Here is a 26788-nt window from a genome sequence, read left to right as displayed (position 1 = left end):
GGCTGCACTTCCACCACCTGTGGGTGCACCTCAGATTCTCCTGGAGAGGACATCTTTGGGACACATTGGCAGCAGGAGGCCGCCGGATCTTATACTTACAGCCCGTCCATCTCCGGAACAAGCCTCCCCGGACCCCTGGAAGTGAACCCAAGCAATTTCAGTTCAGTAATGTTGAATGGGCAGTGCGCATGCATGGGCCTAAATCCGAAAGCACTGCCCGATGGAAGAGAAGGGCAGCCGATGCACGCATCCCGCTCCACAAGATGAGTGCCGGTCTGGTCCTACTGCACCGCGTGAGCCAGGACAGCCTCTTCCGGATCCTGGCCTCACATCATCCACCATCAGACGAGGGTGAAGACTGACAGGCAGGGATCTCCAGACGCTGCTTCAGGTGCCGCAGCCCCTGCCGTTCCCCAGACACCTCACAGGTGGCAGGCACAGGCCCAGGTAACCTTTCCTGTGCAGGTTCCCGCAGGAACAAGAAACCAACTGAGGAGGTGAGCCCCTTTTCATCTGTAGGTTTCCTGTTACTGGGGACGGATCCCTTCTCTCAGTGGGTGCGATCAGCGATAATGAAAAAAAAAACAACACAATAATGGTGGATAAAACAAAACTGAGCACAAAACATTCACAGTTGTCTACACATCATAGGGGAGATCTCATGACACCTCTCTATCTACCTGATGATCCCGAGGAATATTGGGATCTTCTTGTTTACAGTCCTGTGGAAGAAGAGGATGGGGACATCTCTCTGGTGTTGTCTTCCTACTGGATAGATCTGGAAGAAACACATACAGGGACTGAATTTATTCTTTACATACAGATAATTATAGGCCGTCTGTATTTAGTCCAGTCCATTACCTGGTGATTTTAGGGGCTGGGGAACCTCCATCATGATGTCCTTGTACAGATCTTTGTGACCTTCTAAATACTCCCACTCCTCCATTGAGAAATAGACGGAGACATCCTGACACCTTATAGGAACCTGACACACACAATGACACCGTCATCCCCCCGATCCCTTCATAGCGTTACTGTATAATGTCCCAGCATTCCCAGCAGTATCACCTCTCCAGTCAGCAGCTCAATCATCTTGTAGGTGAGTTCTAGGATCTTCTGGTCATTGATGTTCTCATGTATCAGGGGGTGAGGTTGAGGTCCCGTGATTGGGCTTAGGGGTCTTCCCCGTCCCTCAGACACAGGGTCCTGACAGCGCTCACTAGAGGTCTTCTTCACTACTGTGTAATCCTGGTTATGGAGAGACACATTAATAAATCTCACTACAGACATTTCCAGAGTCCTCACCTCTCCAGTTCTGTCCATCTGTTATTCCCATAGATAAGAATGATGTAATGTGACGTCATCAGAATCTCTCACCTCTCCAGTAAGCCGGAAGAGGATCTCTAGGGTGAGGTGTAATATCCTCTCCGCCATCTTGTCTCTGTCCATATCCATCTTTGATGGGTAAATCAGGAAAATTCTCTTCTATAGTAGATCTTCACAGAGGATCGGATATTGTAGAGACCTGAATGAAAAAAAGATGAGCCGATGTAACATCATAAAAATCCTGGCGATAATAAGGGGAAACACATAAAAAGATAAAACTTGTAGATGTTGTATTCTCTAGTCTTGTATGGACTGGAACGTAAGTTGAATTGCTGACTAAGACATCTCCTCCATGCTCCCAATCACTGCCTATGTTACTCACTGCTTTGGTGACTGTATTTTCTGCTCAGTCCTAACGAAGTTATGATTCTTACAGCCAATCAGAGACTGGCGGGGACCCAAGCAGCAATGGTATATTTGCTATTTTACAGTGTTTAGTTTTCTTCTTTCCATCTACTAATAAACCCTATATATTTAGGCCACAGACAACAAGCAGTTTCTCCCTCGGAGTCGGCAGCGGAAAACGATTCTCATAGACTCATCTTCCATATCGCTAATTCTCGTCTCATTTACCGACCCTGGAATCGGCATTAGCAATACTGCAGGAGATATTCATTACACGTGACAGGAGAAATAACGACTTCATGGTGAGGACGACATCTTCATCTTCTACTACGGCTCTAGAAACAGATTTGTCCAGAGTTCATCACTGACTCCATCCCCACCGGCCTCTATATGAAGGTTTCCCGACAATACTGTGTGGAGGCCCCGTACTATGAGAGTAATACATGTTTCCTTGGTTCCCGTCTTTCATATTTTGGTCGTTTGTATCTATCAGCGAAAAGGAACAAAACCATTGTGATTCTTATAAGGAGACAACACAAAACACCCTAAATATAACATTTTACAACAACCCCACAATCTGTGACCCTTCAGGGTAAATCGCTATCTTATCATTGGATTAGAGCTGATACTATGGAGCTAAAGTGACTAAACAGACTTTGTCACCTCCATAAAGGGACACTTTTCCGTGTTTGTCAGAACTGTCCGAGGATTATTAGAGATGATAGCTTCCCCTCCAATTAGAAGGGACACATGTGAATATTGGGGTCTTTACCTGCTACAGTTCTGGTGTGGACCCTCCACCCACAGAGCCACACACCACACAAAGAATAATGGGGCCTCCAGCACTGACCTCCACACGCAGAGCAGCACTCCACATAGAGAATAATGGAGCCTCCAGCACCGACCTCCACCCGCAGAGCCGCACTCCACATAGAGAATAATGGAGCCTCCAGCACCGACCTCCACCCGCAGAGCCGCACTCCACATAGAGAATAATGGGGCCTCCAGCACCGACCTCCACCCGCAGAGCAACACTCCACATAGAGAATAATGGAGCCTCCAGCACCGACCTCCACCCGCAGAGCCGCACTCCACATAGAGAATAATGGAGCCTCCAGCACCGACCTCCACCCGCACTCCACATAGAGAATAATATAATTGGTAACATAAAAGGTTGCCTTGACCAATCAGCGACGGGCACAGTCTGCCGCGAATTCTGGAATCATCATTGTCCATATGCTACGGGGACATGCATATTCTAGAATACCCGATGCTTTAGAATCGGGCCACAGTCTAGTAGAGAATAATGGAGCCTCCAGCACCGACCTCCACATAGAGAATAATGGTAAATGCTAGAGTGTATGGGCTCCGTGGTTTCAGGGTGAAAAAATGCTACTTGCTGATCGCTATTGGGGGGAGGCCCTGTGGTGGTCGACCTACTTGTCTGTGTGGGGAGCGACCTGCGGTGGGATTTTGGGGGGCTCCGCTGCTGCTGGCTATTGTGGGAGACCCCTGCGGTGGGATTTTGGGGGGCTCCGCTGCTGCTGGCTATTGTGGGGGACCCCTGCAGTGGGATTTGAGGGCGGCCTGTTTGTGGGGTGCGACCTGCTTGTCGTGGAATGTGGGGAGGCGACCTGCTGCTGGCTATTGGGGGGGATCCCGTGGTGGGATTTGGGGACGACCTGCTGATTATGGATAGAACCCTTTTATTAGGGGGTGACCTGCTGCTTACTGGGGGATACCTTTTATTGGGGGGCAACCTGCTTATGGGTTGGGTTTGGGGGGCTGAAGAGGGTTTAAGCTGGGTGGGAGGTGGACATCCGAAGGGGGTGTGTGCTGGGTAGGAGGGGGGGGGGGTCCACGTCCGATGGGGGTTTGTGCTGGGTGGGAGGTCTGCATCTGGGGGTTTGTGCTGGGTGGGGGGTCTGCATCTGGGGGTTTGTGCTGGGTGGGGGGTCCACGTCTGATGGGGGTTTGTGGGGGTTGGACATCCGATGGGGGTTGGACGTCAGATGGTGGTTTGTGGGGGTTGGACATCCGATGGTGGTTTGTGGGGGTTGGACGTGGGATGGGTTTGTGGGGGTTGGATGTCCTCCGATGAGAGTTTAAGCTGGGGTGGCGTTCGATTGGGGGGGGGTGTCTGATGGGATTTATGGTTGGGTCAGGGGGCATCATATTTGGATTTACGCTTGGGGGAGGGAATGTCTGGTGGGCTTTGGATTTATCCTGTGGGGTCCGCTGGTTAATGTGAGGTGGAGGTTTCTGACTGGGGGAGCGAGGTTATGCTGTGTGGCCATCTGGTTGATGTGGGGGGTATGAGTGTATGCTGCTTATGCTATGCAAAAAAAAAAATTTTAGGTATTTCCCTGTAGAGTAGGCTACACCACCAACTGGCACGAAGCTAATCCTTTTTAGCTTAATGTCAGTAGGAGGCAGACATGGGTCTGGACCGCCCAGCCCAGTTTCTGACTTAGGTTTTGGGGGTTTTTTTTTATTAACGATTTTCCTTTTTCTTTTAATTTTTTTTTTTACGGCTTTTGAGGGCGATAGTGGAATTGTCACTCTAATCTCCCACCTAGAATTGTCACTACCGTATCATCTGTGGTCTACGAGGCAAGGCCCTAACACATCAAGAGTGTTTGTGGTTCCCCAGAGGACGGTCCATGCCACGAATCCCCCTACCCTCTCGCCCCCCCAGAGCCAGATAGAGTAGGGAGGGAAGACGAATCCGTTATGTGCCAGCCGCCGAAAGGTCTGCGTCCAGGTTATTCCATGCCCATCTTCATCATCGGTCTGCGAAGAATGATGTGTGATCTTCAGGACAGGTATATCCTACCAGGCAGTGAGGGGGCTACTTTAAAAAAAAAAAAAAGAAAAAAAATGGAAAGGACAGGACAAATATGTCCTAGTTTGCCCCTGAGCAATATGGACGTCTCCTGAGGAAACCTTCCTATTCATGCAGCCTCCATGTTTTCCAGAGGCTCCTGTGACCCTGCTCTTAAAATATCCAGGCTTCGGTCTAGGCCTTCTCTGGTGGCCGGTCCACACCACCAGTGCCCTGAACAATCATGCACGCCAACTTTCTAGTGCATCCTACTCTGCACCGATCAGTTTAAGAGTACTTTGCTTCTGCAACAGAGGACTAAAGTCTGCCTCCCAAGAGATCTGCTGTTCAATTTTGGTTGTTTTGGAAATGTTCTGTCCAAAAAACCGACGGGACAACTCTCCGACCCACCAGGAAAAGACGAGACCTTCCTTTAGGCCAGCCCCCTTCTGGCATCCATGAACCCACCAGCACTGGTCTGCTAGGCCTGGATCTAGCAGACTCTTCGACATGATGGGGCTTTCCCACCTTGGATGTTTCTCAGGGTCGGCTGCAGTGTCCTTCACAATTCAAGGCCGGTATTATGATCTCTGGTCTGGGACACCGAAACCTCAGACACCGGAGGAAGGCCTGGGGGGGGGGGCAGAGCCACATACCAAACCGACAGTCCAGCCCGCATGCACCAACAGCATATTACAGTTTTACAATACTTTAGAAATGCATAAAATGAAACAAGCAAAGGCATAAAGTTATTCAATGCAAAATAAATGCAGTTTTATAAAATTAGAAATGTTTCTATATCTTATGGTAAAATGATATTTATCCAGTATTTCTATAAGTAAAAGTCTGAGATTTCTGTGGGAAATGGTAATTTGTTCCTCTTAAACCAGTTCTGAATGTAAATAAAACATTGCTCTGATGAAGTCTCCACATTGTATTTTAGCCTTTCATTTCAGGCGTAGGGCAGGACAAGCCCCTGATGTATCTGTGTAAGGATTCACTCGCTCAGGTGCGTTGGAGGAAACAGGAGACACATTCTCTAGCGTTCATGTAGGTTTATTCACTCCATAAACCACATAGCAACATGAACAACGGGTAAACAGTCCGTACATCAGGCCAACATAACATAAAAGTCCATAGAAGATCTCTGCTCTTCTCAGGCCTGTGGGCACACAGGCTGTGCAATGTCCAGCACTCAGGCTCTATCTGAAGCCTTAACACACTGTGGAGGCTCTCTCCTCCACACACACAGACTCCTGTCTGTAGTGTCCCACCTGGACACAGGGATCTCTGTCCACCAGGACAGAATCCCTAAGGCTATGTGCACACTTTGCGGTGTGCTCTGCGGGTTCTCCCGCAGCGGAATTGAGAAATCTGCAGGGCAAACCCGCTGCGGTTATCCCTGCAGATTTATCGCGGTTTGTTCCGCGGTTTCCGCTGCGGGATTACTCCTGTACTATTGATGCTGCATATGCAGCAATATGCAGCATCAATAGTAATGTAAAAAATAATAAAAATTGGCTATACTCACCCTCTGACGTTGCGATCTCCTCGGCGCTGCAAGCGGCTGTGCCGACAAGGACCTTCGTGACGTCACGGTCATGTAACCGCGGCGTCATCACGGTCATGTGACCGCGACGTCACCACAGGTCCTGTTCGCACAGCAACTGAGACCGGACGCCGCGGGCAGCGCTGAGAGGTGAGTATAGCATGATTTTTTATTTTAATTCTTTTTTTTTTTACACCCAAATATGCTTCCCAGGGCCTGGAGGAGAGTCTCCTCTCCTCCACCCCGGGTACCACCCGCACATTAACCGCTTACTTCCCGCAACGTGGGCACAGCCCCATGCGGGAAGTAAGCGGTTCAATGCATTCCTATGGGTGCAGAATCGCAGCGATTCTGCACAAAGAAGTGACATGCTGCGGCTTGTAAACTGCTGCATTTCTGCGCGGTTTTTCCCGCAGCATGTGCACTGCGGTTTGCGGTTTCCATAGGGTTTACATGTTAATGTAAACGCTATGGAAACTGCTGCGGACCCGCAGCATCAAAATCGCGGCGGTTCCGCGGTAAAAACCGCAAAGTGTGAACATGGCCTAACACTCACTCTGGAGGCTAGCATTAGGCTTTCTTTAATAGGTCTAACCACACCCAGAACCCATCACATGATCAGACATGTGGTTGTGACCCCACCACAGGTCCTGACACACATACTGACAGCTATGGTTACATCACAGCGGTAAGCCATCTATGTGACACATATCTCCCGTCGATTAGACACCCTTTAGCCATGCTACACTGTGTAACACATGTAAGGTGCTATAATAACAGCCTTAGGCTGGTTTCACACCAGCATTCGGCAGGGATGCGGATGGCAGCCTTCTTCCTCCGTTAAGGCTACTTTCACATTAGCGTCGTGTGAGGCATGTCTCATTGCGTCGTTTTGGAGAAAAAACGCATCCTGCAAAGTTGCCTGCATGATGCGTTTTTTCTCCATAGACTTTCATTAGCGACACACTGGGACGGATTGCCACACGTCGCATCCGTCGTGTTTTGGCGGACCGTCGGCACAAAAAAAAAGTTCCATGTAACTTTTTTTTGTGCGTCGAGTCCGCCATTTTCGACGCCGAAACGCCGCCCCCTCCTCCCCGGAACTCACAATGGGCCAAGGATGCGTTGTAAAACTGCCTCCGCTGCCCACGTTGTGCTACATAAAACACACTGTCCGTCGGGCCGACGGACTAGTGGGAAAGTAGCCTAAGCCCCGCTCACTGCCACAACTCTTCATTCAGTTCCGCCTACGTCTGCATGCGTCCTGCATACCCTATCTTTAACCCCTTCATGACCCAGCCTATTTTGGCCTTAATGACCTTGCCGTTTCTGACCAGTGTCCCTTTATGAGGTAATAACTCAGGAACGCTTCAACGGATCCTAGCGATTCTGAGATTGTTTTTTCGTGACATATTGGGCTTCATGTTAGTGGTAAATTTAGGTCGATAATTTCTGAGTTTATTTGTGAAAAAAACGGAAATTTGGCAAAAAATTTGAAAATTTCGCAATTTTCACATTTTTAATTTTTATTCTGTTAAACCAGAGAGTTATGTGACACAAAATAGTTAATAAATAACATTTCCCACATGTCTACTTTACATCAGCACAATTTTGGAAACATTTTTTTTTTTTGCTAGGAAGTTATAAGGGTTAAAATTTGACCAGTGATTTCTTATTTTTACAACAAAATTTACAAAACCATTTTTTTTAGGGACCACCTCACATTTGAAGTCATTTTGAGGGTTCTATATGGCTGAAAATACCCAAAAGTGACACCATTCTAAAAACTGCACCCCTCAAGGTGCTCAAAACCACATTCAAGAAGTTTATTAACCCTTCAGGTGTTTCACAGCAGCAGAAGCAACATGGAAGTAAAAAATGAACATTTAACTTTTTAGTCACAAAAATGATCTTTTAGCAACAATTTTTTTATTTTCCCAGCAGTAAAAGGAGAAACTGGACCACGGACGTTGTTGTCCAATTTGTCCCGAGTACGCTGATACCTCATATGTGGGGGTAAACCACTGTTTGGGCGCACGGCAGGGCTCGGAAGGGAAGGAGCGCCATTTGACTTTTTGAATGAAAAATTGGCTCCAATCTTTAGCCCACACCATGTCACGTTTGGAGAGCCCCTGTGTGCCTAAACATTGGAGCTCCCCCACAAGTGACCCCATTTTGGAAACTAGACCCCCCAAGGAACTTATCTAGAAGCATAGTGAGCACTTTAAACCCCCAGGTGCTTCACAAATTGATCCGTAAAAATGAAAAAGTACTTTTTTTTCACAAAAAAATTATTTTAGCCTCAATTTTTTCATTTTCACATGGGCAACAGGATAAAATGGATCCTAAATTTTGTTGGGCAATTTCTCCTGAGTATGCCGATACCTCATATGTGGGGGTAAACCACTGTTTGGGTGCACGGCAAGGCTCGGAAAGGGAGGCGTGCCATTTGACTTTTTGAATGGAAAATTAGCTCCAATCGTTAGCGGACACCATGTCGCGTTTGGAGAGCCCCTGTGTGCCTAAACATTGGAGCTCCCCTACAAGTGACCCCATTTTGGAAACTAGACCCCCCAAGGAACTTATCTAGATGCATAGTGAGCACTTATAACCTCCAGGTGCTTCACATAAGTTTATAACGCAGAGCCGTGAAAATAAAAAAATAATTTTCTTTCCTCAAAAATGATTTTTAGCCCAGAATTTTTTATTTTCCCAAGGGTAATAGGAGAAATTGGATCCCAAATGTTGTTGTCCAGTTTGTCCTGAGTACGATGATACCCCATATGTGGGGGTAAACCACTGTTTGGGCGCACGGCAGGGCTCGGAAGGGAAGGCACGCCATTTGGCTTTTTGAATGGAAAATTAGCTCCAATCATTAGCGGACACCATGTCGCGTTTGGAGAGCCCCTGTGTGCCTAAACATTGGAGCTCCCGCACAAGTGACCCCATTTTGGAAACTAGACCTCCCAAGGAACTAATCTAGATGTGTGGTGAGCACTTTGAACCCCCAAGTGCTTCACAGAAGTTTATAACGCAGAGCCGTGAAAATAAAAAATGTGTTTCCTTTCCTCAAAAATATTTTTTTAGCCCAGAATTTTTTTATTTTTGCAAGAGTAACACGAGAAATTGGACCCCAAAAGTTGTTGTCCAGTTTCTCCTGAGTACGCTGATACCCCATATGTGGGGGTAAACCACTGTTTGGGCACATGCCGGGGCTCGGAAGGGAAGTAGTGACGTTTTGGAATGCAGACTTTGATGGAATGGTCTGCGGGCATCATGTTACGTTTGCAGAGCCCCTGATATGCCTAAACAGTAGAAACCCCCCACAAGTGACCCCATTTTGGAAACTAGACCCCCCAAGGAACTTATCTAGATGTGTGGTGAGCACGTTCAACCCCCAAGTGCTTCACAGAAGTTTACAACGCAGAGCCGTGAAAATAAAAAATCATTTTTCTTTCCTCAAAAAAGATGTTTTAGCAAGCAATTTTTTATTTTCACAAGGGTAACAGGAGAATTTGGACCCCAATATTTGTTGCCCAGTTTGTTGTGAGTACGCTGATACCCCATATGTGGGGGTAAACCACTGTTTGGGCGCACGTCAGGGCTCGGAAGGGAAGTAGTGACATTTGAAATGCAGACTTTGATGGAATGGTCTGCGGGCGTCACATTGCATTTGCAGAGCCCCTGATGTGCCTAAACAGTAGAAACACCCCACAAGTGACCCCATTTTGGAAACTAGACCCCCGAAGGAACTTATCTAGATGTGTGGTGAGCACTTTCAACCCCCAAGTGCTTCACAGAAGTTTATAACGCAGAGCCGTGAAAATAAAAAATAATTGTTCTTTCCTCAAAAATTATGTTTTAGCAAGTAATTTTTTATTTTTGCAAGGGTAACAGGAGAAATTGGACCCCAACAGTTGTTGCCCAGTTTGTCCTGAGTACGCTGGTACCCCAAATGTGGGGGTAAACCACTGTTTGGGCGCACGTCGGGGCTTGGAAGGGCGGGAGCACCATTTGACTTTTTGAACGCAAGATTGGCTGGAATCAATGGTGGCGCCATGTTGCGTTTGGAGACCCCTGATGTGCCTAAACAGTGGAAACCCCTCAATTCTAACTTCAACACTAACCCCAACACACCCCTAATCCTAATCCCAACTGTAGCCATAACCCTAATCACAACCCTAACCCCAACACACCCCTAACCACAACCCTAACCGCAACACACCCGTAACCCTAATTCCAACCCTAATCCTAACCCTAATCCCAACCGTAACCCTAATCCCAACCCTAACCACAACTGTAACCCCAACACACCCCTAACCCTATCCGTAACCCTAACCACAAGCCTAATCTTAACCCTATTTCAAACCCTAGCCCTAATTCCAACCCTAACTCTAATTCCAACCCTAACCCTAAGGCTATGTGCCCACGTTGCGGATTCGTGTGAGATTTTTCCGCACGATTTTTGAAAAATCTGCAGGTAAAAGGCACTGCGTTTTACCTGCGGATTTACAGCAGATTTCCAGTGTTTTTTTGTGCGGATTTCACCTGCGGATTCCTATTGAGGAACAGGTGTAAAACGCTGCGGAATCCGCACAAAGAATTGACATGCTGCGGAAAATACAATGCAGCGTTTCTGCACGGAATTTTCCGCACCATAGGCACAGCGGATTTGGTTTTCCTTAGGTGTACATGGTACTGTAAACCTGATGGAAAACTGCTTCGAATTCGCAGCGGCCAATCCGCTGCCGATCCGCTGCCGATCCGCTGCGGATCCGCGGCCAATCCGCTGCGGGTCCGCTGCGGATCCGCGGCCAATCCGCTGCCAATCCGCTGCGGATCCGCGGCCAATCCGCTGCCGATCCGCTGCGGATCCGCGGCCAATCCGCTGCCAATCCGCTGCGGATCCGCGGCCAATCCGCTGCGGATCCGCGGCCAATCCGCTGCGGATCCGCTGCGGATCCGCTGCCGATCCGTTGCGGATCCGCTGCGGATCCGCTGCCGATCCGCTGCCGATCCGCGGCGGATCCGCGGCGGATCCGCGGCCAATCCGCTGCGGGTCCGCTGCCAATCCGCTGCGGATCCGCGGCCAATCCGCTGCCAATCCGCTGCGGATCCGCGGCCAATCCGCTGCGGATCCGCTGCGGATCCGCGGCCAATCCGCTGCCAATCCGCTGCGGATCCGCGGCCGATCCGCTGCGGATCCGCGGCCGATCCGCTCTGTGTGCACATGCCATAACCCTACCCCTAACCCTACCCGTAACCCTAACCCTACCCCTAGTTCTAACCCTAGTTCTAACCCTAACCCTAGTGGAAAAAAAAAAAAAAAAAAATTCTTTATTTTATTATTGTCCCTATGGGGGTGATAAAGGGGGGGGGTTATTTATTATTTTTTTTATTTTGATCGCTGTGATAGAACCTACCACAGCGATCAAAATGTACCTGTAAGGAATCTGCCGACTGGCAGATTCGGCGGGCGCACTGAGCATGCGCCCGCCATTTTCCAAGATGGCGGCGCCCAGGGAGGAGACGGCCGGACACCGGGAGGATCGGTAAGTATGAAGGGGTGGTGGGGGGGTGGATCGGAGCACAGGGGGGGTGATCGGAGCACAGGGGGGGGGGGATCTGAGCAAGGAGGGAGCGGACAGCAGGACGGGGGAGCCGGCAGGCGGACGGAGGGGACCGGAGGACTAACGGAGCACTGGGGGGGCGATCGGTGGGTGTGGGGGGGGGCACTTTAGTATTTCCAGCCATGGCCGATGTTATTGCAGCATCGGCCATGGCTGGATTGTAATATTTCACCAGTTTTTTAGGTGAAATATTACAAATCGCTCTGATTGGCAGTTTCACTTTCAACAGCCAATCAGAGCGATCGTAGCCACGGGGGGGTGAAGCCACCCCCCCTGGGCTGAAGCACCACTCCCCCTCTCCCTGCAGATCGGGTAAAATAGGAGTTAACCCCTTCACCCGATCTGCAGGGACGCGATCATTCCATGACGCATACGCTGCGTCATAGGTCGTTTTGGCACCGACTTTCATGACGCAGCGTATGCGTCAAAGGTCGTTAAGGGGTTAACATTGGGTACGCAGGACAAGCGGATGCCTCCGCATGTGTTTTAACGCTGCGCCGACCGCAATAAAATGCAACATGTTGTGTTCGACGCAGTTCAGCGCATCGTCAAAATGAAGCATGCCTGCATACCCAATGTTAAAGATAGGGGACGCATGCAGACTTAGGCGGAGCTGAAGGAAGAGGTGCAGTAGTGGGGGGGGGGGCTTAACGGAGGAAGAAGGCTGCCGAACGCTGGTGTGAAACCTGCCTGAGACAGGTAAACCACTTTTGAAACAATGTTCACTTGTACAAGCTCTTAGCCCCTTAGTGACGGGCCAATTTTTTTTAAATCTGACCAGTGTCACTTTATATAGTAATAACTCTGGAATGCTTCAACATCCCATTGCTTTTGAGATTTTTTTTTTTTTTTTCGTGACATATTAGACTTTATGATAATGGTAAACTTGGGTTGATTTGTTTTGCTTTATTTTGTAAAAAAATCAGAAATTTTACAAATTGTAAAAAATAGCAATTTTGAATGATTCTCCCTTGAAGGCCGGAGTCACACTAGAGAGGAATACGGACGAGTGCTATGCGAGAAAAAAAATCGCATAGCACTCAGACCAATGTTAATCTCCCATCACTTTTTTTTTTTTTTCACGGCCCTATTATATGTGCGAGTGAAATTGCAGTATGCTGTGATTTGCACCGTATATCAGCCGAGACTCGCCAATGAAAGTCTATTTGTGCAAGAAAAACTCGCACCACACGGGCCATCAGTGTGACTTGCGATAAATACGCAACGGTGTCCTATGAAAGGCCAACAATTCAGGTGAAGTGTACAGTAAAATCACACTGACAGGTTACAATAGAATAGATATATACACACAGTATAGGTGTATATAAAATCTAAAGAGACACACTACAGACCAAAAGTTGGACACACCTCATTTAAAGATTTTTCTGTATTTTCATGACTATGAAAATTGTACATTCACACTGAAGGCATCAAAACTATGAATTAACACATGTGGAATTATATACTTAACAAAAAGGGTGAAACAACTGAAAATGTCTTATATTCTAGGTTCTTCAAAGAAGCCACCTTTTGCTTTGATGACTGCTTTCGACACTCTTGGCATTCTCTTGATGAGCTGCAAGAGGTTGTCACCGTAAATGGTTTTCACTTCACAGGTGTGCCCTGTCAGGTTTAATAAGTGGGATTTCTTGCCTTATAAATGGGGTTGGGACCATCAGTTGTGTTGTGCAGAAGTCTGGTGGATACACAGCTGATAGTCCTACTGAATAGACTGTTCGAATTTCTATTATGGCAAGGAAAAAAAAGCAGCTAAGTAAAGAAAAACGAGTGGCCATCATTACTTTAAGAAATGAAGGTCAGTCGGTCCAAAAAATTGGGAAAACTTTGAAAGTGTCCCCAAGTGCAGTGGCAAAAACCACCAAGCGCTACAAAGAAACTGGCTCACATGAGGACCGCCCCAGGAAAGGAAGACCAAGAGTCACCTCTGCTTCTGAGGATAAGTTTATCCGAGTCACCAGCCTCAGAAATCGCAGGTTAACAGCAGCTCAGATTAGAGACCAGGTCAATGCCACACAAAATTCTAGCAGCAGATGCATCTCTACAACAACTGTTAGGGCTTGTTTCCATTTGCGAGAAAAATATCCGTATCTCGCATGTGGAAACCAAGCTGTGGCGCCGGCACTTTGGAGCGGAGCGTGCAGCTCCATGTGTTCGTATGCAGCCGCACGCTCCGCTCTGGAGTGCCGGCGCCACAGCTTGGTTTCCACATTCGAGATACGGACGTGTTTCTCGCAAATAGAAACAAGCCCTTAAGAGGAGACTTTGTGCAGCAGGCCTTCATGGTAATATAGCTGCTAGGAAACCACTGCTAAGGACAGGGAACAAGCAGAAGAGACTTGTTTGGGCTAAATAACACAAGGAATGGACATTAGACCAGTGGAAATCTGTGCTTTGGTCAGATGAGTCCAAATTTGAGATCTTTGGTTCCAACCACCGTGTCTTTGTGCAACACAGAAAAGGTGAACAGATGGACTCTACATGCCTGGTTCCCACCGTGAAGCATGGAGGAGGAGATGTAATGGTGTGGGGGTGCTTTGCTGGTGACACTGTTGGGGATTTATTCAAAATTGAAGGCATACTGAACCAGCATGGCTACCACAGCTTCTTGCAGCGGCATGCTATCCATCCTATTTGCGTTTAGTTGGACCATCATTTATTTTTCAACAGGACAATGACCCCAAACACACCTCCAGGCTGTGTAAGGGCTATTTGACCAAGAAGATGAGTGATGGGGTGCTACGCCAGATGACCTGGTCTCCACAGTCACCAGACCTGAACCCAATCGAGATGGTTTGGGGTGAGCTGGACCGCAGAGTGAAGGCAAAAAGGGCCAACAAGTGCTAAGCATCTCTGGGAACTCCTTCAAGATTGTTGGAAGACCATTCCCGGTGACTACCTCTTGAAGCTCATCAAGAAAATGCCAAGAGTGTGCAAAGCAGCCATCAAAGCAAAAAGGTGGCTACTTTGAAAAACCTAGAATATAAGACATATTTTCAGTTGTCTTACACTTTTATTAAGTATATAATTCCACATAGTTTTGATGCCTTCAGTGTGAATGTGCAATTTTCATAGTCGAGAAAATACAGAAAAATCTTTAAATGAGGTGTGTCTAAACGTGTGTGTGTGTGTGTGTGTGTGTGTGTGTGTGTGTGTGTGTGTGTGTGTGTGTGTGTATACATATAATCTATCACACGGACAGCAGAATAGCCGATAGTCAATTTGTTGGCTTCTGTCAAATCATTGCAGAGGCTGACAGGATAGGAGACATGGTTTACATACAGCAAACCATTGCAGAACAGTTAGACTTATATAGGTCAGTGACTAATACGGTTAGTAGTGTGTGTGTGTGTGTGTCTGTAAAATTTGGGGCCTGTGTGTATTTAATAAAAATGCTTCACTGAAAAAACTGGCGTGGGCTCCCGCACAATTTTCTGTGTCACAGAGGGAAAGCCAGTGACTGAGGACAGATATTATAGCCTAGAGAGGGACCATGGTTATTACCACCCCAGAAAAGGTGCATCTGTATGATGCGCCAATTCTGGCACTCAGCCTCTGTCTTCTCACTGCCCTGTAGCGGTGGCATATGGGGTAATAAGGGGTTAATGTCACCTTTGTATTGTAAGGTGACATTAGGCCAGCGTAGTAATGGAGAGATGTCTGATAGATGCCTCTCCATTACTAACCTGTGGGCTTGTTGTTTCTTGACAATAAAAAGGTGACATCAACCGCACAAATATGAACCCCACTGCTACAGGGCAAGTAGGAAGAGCGAGGCTAAATGCCAAAATTGGCACATCTATAATATGCGCCATTTCTGGGACGGCTGAGAGCTGATGGTTTTTAGCCTGTGGGGCTGCCAATATCCATGGCCTCTTCACAGGCTATTAATATCAGCCTACAGCTGTCTGCCTAACCTTTGCTGGTTGGATTTGATAGAGGGACCCCATGTCAATATTTTGTGTCTCCCTGTAAAATAGCCAGTAAAGGCTAAGCAAACAGCTGTGAGCTGATATTAATAGCCTGGGAGCCTTTATGGTTATTGGCTCCTTTCCAGAATAGTAACATCAGCTGTCAGCTTTCCCTCTGCTGGTTATGAAAATTATGCGGGAGCCCAGGCAGGTTTTATTTTAATTTTTTGAAAAATAAACATTGCATTTCACGCAGGTTTCTTAGTTGTTTTTTTTACAGCATATGTAGGTTAATTATGTTAATGCTCCTACAAGAGAGTGAGAGTGAGTGAGTGAGTGAGTGAGTGAGTGAGTGAGTGTGTGTGTGTGTGTCTTTAGTTAATATTAATGAGGGTATCTCATGAAGAGTTTGAATAAATAAAGGAATTGTGATGCATTTTCCTTATTTTTATTTTTTTTAATATATATTTAGCGCTCATGATTTATAGAAACGCATCAAATCCACATAAAAAAGTACAGAATTTCCACTGCGTTTTCTGCTAAGAGACGCAGTAACCATGCAGAAATTTCCTCAAGCAAATCTGCAACGTGCGCACATAGCCTTAACCATTTAGGTGCTTAAGTCACTTGACAGCAGCATTTAAGGGGTTTAAACAGCCAAGGTCAGTGCCAACACTGATTGTGGCTGATGCAGCATTTTGTCAGCTATATTGTACAGCAGGGGTGTCAAACTGCATTCCTCGAGGGTCGCAAACAGGTCATGTTTTCAGGATTTCCTTGTATTGCACGGGTGATAATTTAACCACCTGCACAGATAATGATTCCAGCACTTTGTGCAATGCTAAGGAAATCTTGAAAACATGCATGGTTTGAGGCCCTCGAGGAATGCAGTCTGACACCCCTGTTGTACAGCCAACAGCTGCAGGGTTGCCACCTGTCTGGGGATGGTATTCTCTTAGATCTTACATTTTAGATCAGTAAAAAAGGTGTATTGGTCATTAAGGAGTTAAAGGGAATCTGTGACCAGGTGTTTGCATGCAGCGTGTAAGTACACATTCACACTGGCCTCTTGTCACGATTCACACCATGACCGTCACCCCTACTGTTGTGAATTCCGTTCTTGGGCCCCCTCCTGTGGTTGTGAATGGGACTTTTGTGAGTTCTGCCCTTGGGCTCCCTCTGGTGGTTTCGAGTGGAACTGCTGCTCCTTGAGTTTAGCTTAGCAGCTGCTTTCACTCATTGTCTCTCCTGGCTTTGCTATTTAACCTGGCTCTGGTCTTCAGTTCTTGCCAGCTGTCAATGTTTTCTGGGTTGGATTCAGATCTCCCCTTGGATTTCTCTTATGGCCTGTCCATTTCAGCAAAAGATAAGTTTTTGCTAGTTCTCTTGTTGTCCATTTGCTGTGGACTTATTGCTCTGCTCATGTTATGTTTCTTTTTGTCCAGCTTGTCATTATGATATATTCAGGCTAGCTGGAAGCTCTGGGGAAGCAGATTTGCCCTCCACACCGTGAGTCGGTGTGGAGATCATTTTTGTAAACTCTGCGTGGATTTTTAGTTTTTAATACTGACCGCACAGTATCCTTTCCTATTCTGTCTATTTAGATTAGTATTGGCCTCCTTTGCTAAAATCTGTTTTCATTTCTGTGTATGTCATTTCCCTCTCCACTCACAGTCAATATTTGTGGGGGGCTCTTTCCTTTGGGGGTTTTCTCTGAGGCAAGATAGTTTTCAGTTTCCATCTTTAGGGGTAGTTAGTTCTCAGGCTGTGATGAGGTGTCTAGGGAGTGACAGGAACATCCCACGGCTACTGCTAGTGTTGGTGTTAGGATTAGGAACTGCGGTCAGTACAGCTACCAGAGCTCGTCCCATGTTGTTCTTTAACCACCAGGTCATATCAGTGTTGTTCCTTAACCACCAGGTCATAACACCCTACGTCACGGATCAGGGTGACTTTAGGCCAATAGACGGCTATCACATGCACAGGGGGGCTTATCCTAGTTATCCCTCCACTGCTACAATGTGATGAAAAAACACACACAAGGCTATTGACCTCTTCGTTTACAGCAGGGGTTTATTTTAGTTATCCCCCTGCTCTTCAATATACCACGAACTGCAGGGATTTATGTATATCCTGCTTTACAGTTACGCTTGAACTTGCAGCTCTCTGGCGCCCCCCTTAACCTCAGGTCAGGTTAGGTACTGCACCTAGGGTAATTAGTCGCCAGAAAGGCTGCCTGCTTTGTACTGGCTATTGGGCAAGCTGCAGCGAGGCGATATAACTACTCCCACTCAGGCAGGAACAATAATTATCAACGCTGCCATCGCTAAGGTGACTCCCAAAGGCACAGAACAAAGGTATGCTGCCACCAGCTTCGATTAAACAGGTCCGAAGCTAACCCAAAACAGTAGCGTAACTCCCTTCAGAAGACTTAGGGTACGTTTTAGAACAGGAGAACGAAACTAGTATTTAGATATTTTACTCCGTAAAAAATTAATGCAGTGTTTACAAAAAGGCATATAAAGATGTTACAATATGAGACAATTGAAAATATGTACAAGGTAATTATAAAAATAACAGGGGTTAAATGAGACATTAACACTTACATGTATTCAGGGCATTGCAGGCAACCAGGCTAGTGGGCGGAGTTCCCATATGTCCCAGTTCATCAGGGCTAGCAGTCAGGGCTCCTCAGGTAAAACCAACTGCTGGGGGCCTGCCAGAGACTTATAGACTGCAGCCCGTGACATCACCAAAAGGGCTGGCTTTCCCAGTCCGTCCTCTCCCTTCAAACTTACCAAATTTAACTCTAATTCTTATAAGTCTCGTATTTTCATTCCCAAACATGCCAGAATCATAACACACCCAGCATTCTTCTTATTCTAAAATTGGCTTTCTAATGATACTAAATTCGGGCTCATTTTGACACCCGGTTCCGGAGAAATCTGTACTCTGTCCCTGTTTGAACTAGAGGCTCATGCTTACAGTGTTTCACAGATCCGCCGATGGACCTTAGCAATATGTACTTATTATTTTCCTAGGCCAAATTGTTGGCCCAATATCTTACAGTATTGGAACAAAGGACTTCATGGATTTTGGGAAATTCTATACCAGTTCTAGCTGATTATAGATGGGAGGAGGGATGAGTAAGTTGCCCAGAGCCTGGAATTTACAGCTAGCAATAAAAACTTTTATACACGTCCACATCTCAGCAAACACAAACACAGAGAGAAGGGGGGGTTTTAGCCTGCAGCATGGGTCTGACAGGCAAAGCTACAAAATCATATTACATGTCATACAATATCGTGACACCTCTGAACAGATAAAAAAACAGACTGAAACATGATTGAATACCCTGCAGTAAATAAATAGCATAGTGCATGAAAATAATATAGGGTATTTAGTTAAAAAAAAGTGTTATGTAACAAAAAAAAAAAAAAGCCGAAGCCATCCCACCACTCCACGGTGACCGTAATTTGGACAGTCCTAAGTCTAAAATTAAAAACACTATTTTGTCATGTGACATGCATGTGTATAAGGGATGAGAAGGATTGGGCCCACCTACTGGACACAGCAATGGAAAACCACATCAATATACACTGCTCAAAAAACTAAAGGGAACAATTAAACAACAGAATATAACTCCAAGTACATTAAACGTCTGTGAAATCAAACTGTCCATTTAGGAAGCAACACTGTTTGACAATCAATTTCACATTCTTTTGTGCAAATGGAAAATATAACAGATGGAATTGATTGCCAATTATCAAGACACTCAATAAAAGGAGTGGTTCTGCAGGTGGGGACCACATCTCGGTAACAATGATTTCTGGCTGATGTTTTGGTCACTTTTGAATGCTGGTTGAGCTTTCACATTCGTGGTAGCATGAGACGGACTCTACAACCCACACAAGTGGCTCAGGTAGTGCAGCTCATCAAGGATGGCACATCAATGCGAGCTGTGGCAAGAAGGTTTGCTGTGTCTGTCAGCGTAGTGTCCAGATGCTGGAGGCGCTACCAGGAGACAGGCCAGTACACCAGGAGACATGGAGGGGGCCGTAGGAAAGCAACAACCCAGCAGCAGGACTACTACCTCAGCCTTTGTGCAAGGAGGAACAGGAGGAGCACTGCCAGAACCCCGCAAAATGACCTCCAGCAGGCCACAAATGTGCATGTGTCTGCACAAACGGTTAGAAACTGACTCCATGAGGATGGTCTGAGTGCCCGACGACCACAGATGGGAGTTGTGCTCACAGCCCAACACCGTGCAGGACGCTTCGCATTTGCCACAGAGCACCAGGATTGGCAAATTCACTACAGGCGCCCTATGCTCTTCACAGATGAAAGCAGGTTCACACTGAGCACATGTGACAGACGTAACAGAGTCTGGAGACACCATGGAGAGAGATCTGCCTGCAACATCCTTCAGCATGACCGGTTTGGCAGTGGGTCAGTAATGGTGTGGGGTGGCATTTCTTTGGAGGGCCACACAGCCCTCCATGTGCTCGCCATAGGTAGCCTGACTGCCATTAAGTACCGAGAGGAGATCCTCAGACCCCTTCTGAGACCATATGCTGGTGCATTGGGCCCTGGGTTCCTTCTGATGCATGACAATGCCAGACCTCATGTGGCTGGAGTGTGTCAGCAGTTCCTGCAAGATGAAGGCATTGATGCTAAGGACTGGCCTGCCCGTCCACTAGCCCTTAATCCTATCGCGCACATCTTTGACATCTTGTCTTGCTCCATCCACCAATGTCACGTTGCACCACAGACTGGCCAGGAGTTGGCGGATGCTTTATTCCAGGTCTGAGAGGACATCCCTCAGGATAACATCCACCGCCTCATAAGGAGAATGCCCAGGCATTGTAGGGAGATCATGCACGCACGTGGAGGCAACACACATTACTGAGCATCATTTCCTTGTCTTGAGACATTTCCGCTGAAGTTGGATCAGCCATAACTTCAATTTCCACTTTGATTTTGAGCATCATTCCAACTCCAGACCTCTGTGCTATATTAGTTGTGATTTACGTTGTTCTTTTTTTAGCTTTTATTGTTCTCAACACATTCCACTATGTAATGAATAAAGATTTACAACTGGAATATTTCATTCAGTGATATCTAGGATGTGGGATTTTAGTGTTCCGTTTTTATATTTTTGAGCAGTGTATATTAAGGTTTTTAATATTAGTTAGGACTGTCCCAATTAGGTTCACCATGAAGTGGTGGGATTGCTTTTGCAATTTTTTTTTAATCAAACAAACGTGTTAACTAAGTACCCTATATTTTCTTGCACCATAGCCGTTTACTTAGTACAAGTTATTCAATCATTGTTTCTGTCCCCCCCCCCCATATAAAGTACAGCCACCATCTATATGCACGTATATACAGCATTCTAAAATGCTGTGCATATATAGTAGGCCAACTGCCTGTATACCCTTATATACAGCATTTTATAAAGCACAACCACTATCTGTATGCCCTTAAGATAGTGGCATATTAGACTTGCCTAGCCCCATCCAATGGGCTTCGCTAGTCTTAATCTGGTGCCTTCTCTTCTATCACCATCCTTCTTTCTTTGAGTCGATGACGCGTCCTATGTCATCCACATGGTGTCTTCCATCGCGCTCCTTTGCAAGTGCACTTCTTTCTGCCCTTTGCAGTACTTTGCTTTGTGCTCAGCAGAGAAATGTTCCTGCACAGAAGCGTGATGAGGGAGGGAGTGTGGATGATGTAGAACACATCATCCATGGGAAGGACTGCACCGGATGAAGACCAGCACCAAACATAACACCGAACCGCCCCGTAGGTGAGTATAAGAAGTTATTTACATTATGCACATTGGCTTACAGACATACAGTATATACTCGAGTATAAGCCGGTCCGAGTATAAGCCGACCCCTCTAATTTTGCCACAAAAAACTGGGAAAACTTATTGACTCGAGTATAAGCCTAGGGTGGAAAATGCAGCAGCTACCGGTAAATGTCAAAAAAATATATATATAATAAAAATAGATACCAATAAAAGTAAAATTAATTGAGACATCAGTAGGTTAAGTGTTTTTGAATATCCATATTGAATCAGGAGCCCCATATAATGCTCAGTACAGTTCATGATGGCCCCATAAGATGCTCCATATTAAAATATGCACCATATAATGCTGCACAAATGTTAATGGCCCCATGAGATGCTCCATAGAAACTTTTGCCCCATACAATGCTGCATGAAGGTTGATGGCCCCATAAGATGCTCCATAGATTATGCCCCATGAGCTGCTCCACTGATTATGCCCCATACGATGCTCCACACATTATGCCCCATAAGATGCTCCACACATTATTCCCTATATGCTGCTGCTGCAATTAAAATAAAAAAAATCACATACTCACCTCTCTTCGCTCAGGCCCCCGGCACTTGCGATAGTCACCTTCCACATTCCACCGCTGTGCGCTGCTCTGTCTTCCATCCTCTGCACTGACTGTTCAGGCAGAGGGCGTCGCGCACACTAACTACGTCATTGTGCCGTCTGACCTGAACAGCCATAGCTAGAGGACGGAAGACAGCAGCGCCCTGCGTTGGAACGGGGAGAGGTGAATATCGCACAATGCTCACCTCCCCCCGTCATACTCACCTGCTCCCGGCGCGGTCCCTGGCAGCTTCTCACTGTCAGATGGTCTCCGGGAGCCAGCAGCGTCTTCCTATGTTCAGCAGTCATGTTCCGCTCATTAAAGTAATGAATATGCGTCCATATTCATTACTTTAATGAGCGGTACCACGTGACCGCTGAACACAGGAAGAGCTGCCCAGAGACCATAGGACATGCAGGGACCGCGCCAGAAGGTGAGTATGTGACAGCCGCCGCTCCCCCGCCGACAATGACTTGAGTATAAGCCGAGAGGGTCACTTTCTGCCCAAAAAAGTGGGCTGAAAATTTTGGCTTATACTCGAGTATATACGGTACAGCACTCTAGAAGGGTGTGTATAAGGGCATATAGGTGCTGGTGGTACTATATATGGGGAAAACCTGGTGACAGGTTCCCTTTAAGAAACCTATTGAACTAGGTTTTGGATGGTGAAAAACTTGTAATTTAAATATTGATGGTGGCTGAACTGCAGGTGGTCTGTGTCGCTTCATAAGTTTAAGGCTGGGGTCACACTAGCGTAGAATACGGACGAGCGCTATGTGAGAAAACATCGCATGGCACTCGGACCAGTGTTAATCTATGGGGCAGATCACATCTGTGATTATTTTTACATGCCGAATCAGCATACGAGAACAATCGCAGCATATATACCTGACAGGGGCCCATACATTCTGATATCATCACTACTGTAATATATACCTCACAGAGGCCCATACATTCTGATATCATCAGTAATATACACCTGACAGGAGCCCGTACAATCTACAGTATATCTACAATACTATATACCTGACAGGAGCCTGTACCGTCTGTATCTACAATACTATATACCTGACAGGAGCCCGTACAGTCTATATCTACAATAATATATACCTGACAGGAGCCTGTACAGTCTATATCTACAATAATATATACCTGACAGGAGCCCGTACAGTCTATATCTACAATAATATATACCTGACAGGAGCCCGTACAGTCTGTATCTACAATAATATATACCTGACAGGAGCCCGTACAGTCTATATCTACAATAATATATACCTGACAGGAGCCCGTACAGTCTGTATCTACAATAATATATACCTGACAGGAGCCCGTACAGTCTGTATCTACAATAATATATACCTGACAGGAGCCCGTGCAGTCTGTATCTACAATAATATATATCTGACAGGAGCCCATACAGTCTGTATCTACAATAATATATACCTGACAGGAGCCCGTACAATCTATATCTACAATAATATATACCTGACAGGAGCCCGTACAGTCTGTATCTACAATAATATATACCTGACAGGAGCCTGTACAGTCTATATCTACAATAATATATACCTGACAGGAGCCCGTACAGTCTGTATCTACAATAATATATACCTGACAAGAGCCCGTACAGTCTGTATCTACAATAATATATACCTGACAAGAGCCCGTACAGTCTGTATCTACAATAATATATACCTGACAGGAGCCCGTACAGTCTGTATCTACAATAATATATACCTGACAGGAGCCCGTACAGTCTGTATCTACAATAATATATACCTGACAGGAGCCCGTACAGTCTATATCTACAATAATATATACCTGACAGGAGCCTGTACAGTCTATATCTACAATAATATATACCTGACAGGAGCCCGTACAGTCTATATCTACAATAATATATACCTGACAGGAGCCCGTACAGTCTGTATCTACAATATTATATACCTGACAGGAGCCTGTACAGTCTATATCTACAATAATATATACCTGACAGGAGCCCGTACAGTCTATATCTACAATAATATATACCTGACAGGAGCCCGTACAGTCTATATCTACAATAATATATACCTGACAGGAGCCCGTACAGTCTGTATCTACAATAATATATACCTGACAGGAGCCCGTACAGTCTATATCTACAATAATATATACCTGACAGGAGCCCGTACAGTCTGTATCTACAATAATATATACCTGACAGGAGCCCGTACAGTCTGTATCTACAATAATATATACCTGACAGGAGCCCGTACAGTCTGTATCTACAATAATATATACCTGACAGGAGCCTGTACAGTCTATATCTACAATAATATATACCTGACAGGAGCCCGTACAGTCTAGTGTCTTCACCAGTGAGCCGGCTAGACTGTATGGGCTGCAGTCAGGACCCGGCAGGAGCCCATATATTCTGCTGGCATTAATAATTTATACCTTGAAGGAGCACATACATTCTAGTGTCATGTATAGGCAGCAGTCAGGGCCAGGCAGCAGCCCATAAAGTCTGCTATGTTCAATAATATATACCTGGAAGGAGAACATACAGTCTAGGCTCAACCAGAGAATAATGGAGCCTCCAGCACCGACCTCCAGCCGCAGAGCCGCACTCCACATAGAGAATAATGGGGCCTCCAGCACCGACCTCCACCCGCAGAGCCGCACTCCACATAGAGAATAATGGGGCCTCCAGCACCAACCTCCACCCGCAGAGCCGCACTCCACATAGAGAATAATGGGGCCTCCAGCACCAACCTCCACCCGCAGAGCCGCACTCCACATATATGGCTGCTCTCGCTCTGTGCACACAGGACCTGTGATGAGGTCACAGGAGGGGAGGAGTCAGGGGGTCACATGATCAGGGGCCTCAGTGTATGCAGGACTCTGCTGTGCTGTATATACTACTACGTGGCTGTGCTGTATATACTACTGTGTGATTTTTTTTTTTTTAGTATAGATGGTTAGCACTCGACCACGTAGAAAAAGGTGCAAGTGAAAAGGAACCAAAGATTCCGTAAAGTCCAAAAATAGCTATAGAATCACTGCACTCAATAGAGAAGGTATGCTTTCAAGTGAATAAATTTTATTTACGGTGGTGGATGAAGCGACAATTTTTTTGACGTTTCGGCCGAACTCCGGCCTTTATCACATAGTCGCTGGAAAAAATATAAAACAATATATACAATCAGAATGCTTCATATACAAATATACAAGATATTTACAAAATATAAGAGAGCTAGTCTATCCAGGTTGATGAGGGTGCAAATATGCAGATGCAACTAGGCTGGCAATATCAAAAACGACACTGGGTATCAGTAGTACAGGAGTTGGCATAGAACGTAAATGATTAAGTACAGAGTAAAAAGACATAAAAAGACATGGAGCATACCCTTTAAGGTCACCGAAAGGTTATTGGCACCGTTTATTGGGATGTCTCAAATTGATGATATACTTACTGAAGGTGAAAGGAGAGGGGGAAGAATAGTTAAGAAGGTGGCCTAGAAATCGCTGGCAAAGTGTAACATTAAGAACAGTGACCTTGATGTAGTTTGTAGTAGTGCGTCTCTTGAATGATATAGTGTGACGTGACCGGGGGTGGGAACAAGAGGAGAGAAAAAAACTAAGAGGGGAAAGAATTATATATATATATATATATATATATATATATATATATGTACCCGTTTAATGGATGATCCAGGAGGGGTTTGCGGCAAGCTAAAGGAGTGCTGTCCTGATTTTGATAATTGAGCTACAATGGGCAAAGTAGTCAGGGTAAGAATATGGTATATGATAGCGCTGGAGTCATTTTACCGGGTGGGTGCTAGATGTATGCAACAGTACTCACAGAAATAGAAGGCGTAGTAGTCTTGCGGGAGCAACAACGTGCTCGTGCAGTAATTGTGTGCTGCACTGGATGCGGAATACGAGCATCATCAATTTGAGACATCCCAATAAACGGTGCCAATAACCTTTCGGTGACCTTAAAGGGTATGCTCCATGTCTTTTTATGTCTTTTTACTCTGTACTTAATCATTTACGTTCTATGCCAACTCCTGTACTACTGATACCCAGTGTCGTTTTTGATATTGCCAGCCTAACATATTTGCACCCTCATCAACCTGGATAGACTAGCTCTCTTATATTTTGTAAATATCTTGTATATTTGTATATGAAGCATTCTGATTGTATATATTGTTTTATATTTTTTCCAGCGACTATGTGATAAAGGCCGGAGTTCGGCCGAAACGTCAAAAAAACTGTCGCTTCATCCACCACCGTAAATAAAATTTATACTACTGTGTGGGCTGTGCTGTATAAACTACTGTGTGGGCTGTGCTGTATATACTACTGTGTGGGCTGTGCTATATATACTACTACGCGGGCTCTGCTGTATATACTAGTGTGTGGGCTGTGCTGTATACACTACTACGCGGGCTGTGCAGTATATACTTCTGTGTGGGCTGTGCTGTATACACTACTACGCGGGCTGTGCAGTATATACTTCTGTGTGGGCTGTGCTGTATAAACTACTGTGTGGGCTGTGCTGTATAAACTACTGTGTGGGCTGTGCTGTATATGCTACTGTGTGGGCTCTGCTGTATATACTACTGTGTGGGCTGTGCTATATACACTACTACGCGGGCTGTGCTGTATACACTACTACGCGGGCTGTGCAGTATATACTACTGTGTGGGCTGTGCTATATACTACT

At 46.1% G+C, this 26788-nt stretch overlaps 1 protein-coding gene and 1 long non-coding RNA gene across 3 annotated transcripts in view; one reads left to right on the top strand and one right to left on the bottom strand.

The window, feature by feature from the left end:
- LOC143766549 (uncharacterized) overlaps positions 1-24872 on the bottom strand; it is a 48298-nt gene extending 23426 nt beyond the window's left edge. Inside the window, exons 1-5 of one of the 2 annotated variants that reach the window (XM_077254320.1) lie at positions 24607-24872; positions 1378-1525; positions 1069-1248; positions 862-985; positions 681-778 (exon numbers count right to left, since the gene is read on the bottom strand). In XM_077254320.1, coding sequence (XP_077110435.1) covers positions 681-778; positions 862-985; positions 1069-1248; positions 1378-1455 — 480 coding nt within the window. In that variant the 5' untranslated portion in view covers positions 1456-1525; positions 24607-24872. The remainder of the gene's footprint in view (positions 1-680; positions 779-861; positions 986-1068; positions 1249-1377; positions 1526-24606) is intronic. The other variant, XM_077254321.1, reaches the window with a different exon arrangement.
- On the top strand, positions 4267-5474 carry LOC143766556 (uncharacterized). Its single transcript, XR_013213593.1, has 2 exons — positions 4267-4556; positions 4710-5474. It is a non-coding gene; the product is annotated as an uncharacterized LOC143766556 (long non-coding RNA).
- Positions 24873-26788: the final 1916 nt, after the last annotated feature.

This window comes from Ranitomeya variabilis, chromosome 4, assembly GCF_051348905.1.
Source record: "Ranitomeya variabilis isolate aRanVar5 chromosome 4, aRanVar5.hap1, whole genome shotgun sequence".
Taxonomy (NCBI): domain Eukaryota; kingdom Metazoa; phylum Chordata; class Amphibia; order Anura; family Dendrobatidae; genus Ranitomeya; species Ranitomeya variabilis.
This window is presented reverse-complemented; position numbering and strand designations above follow the sequence as displayed.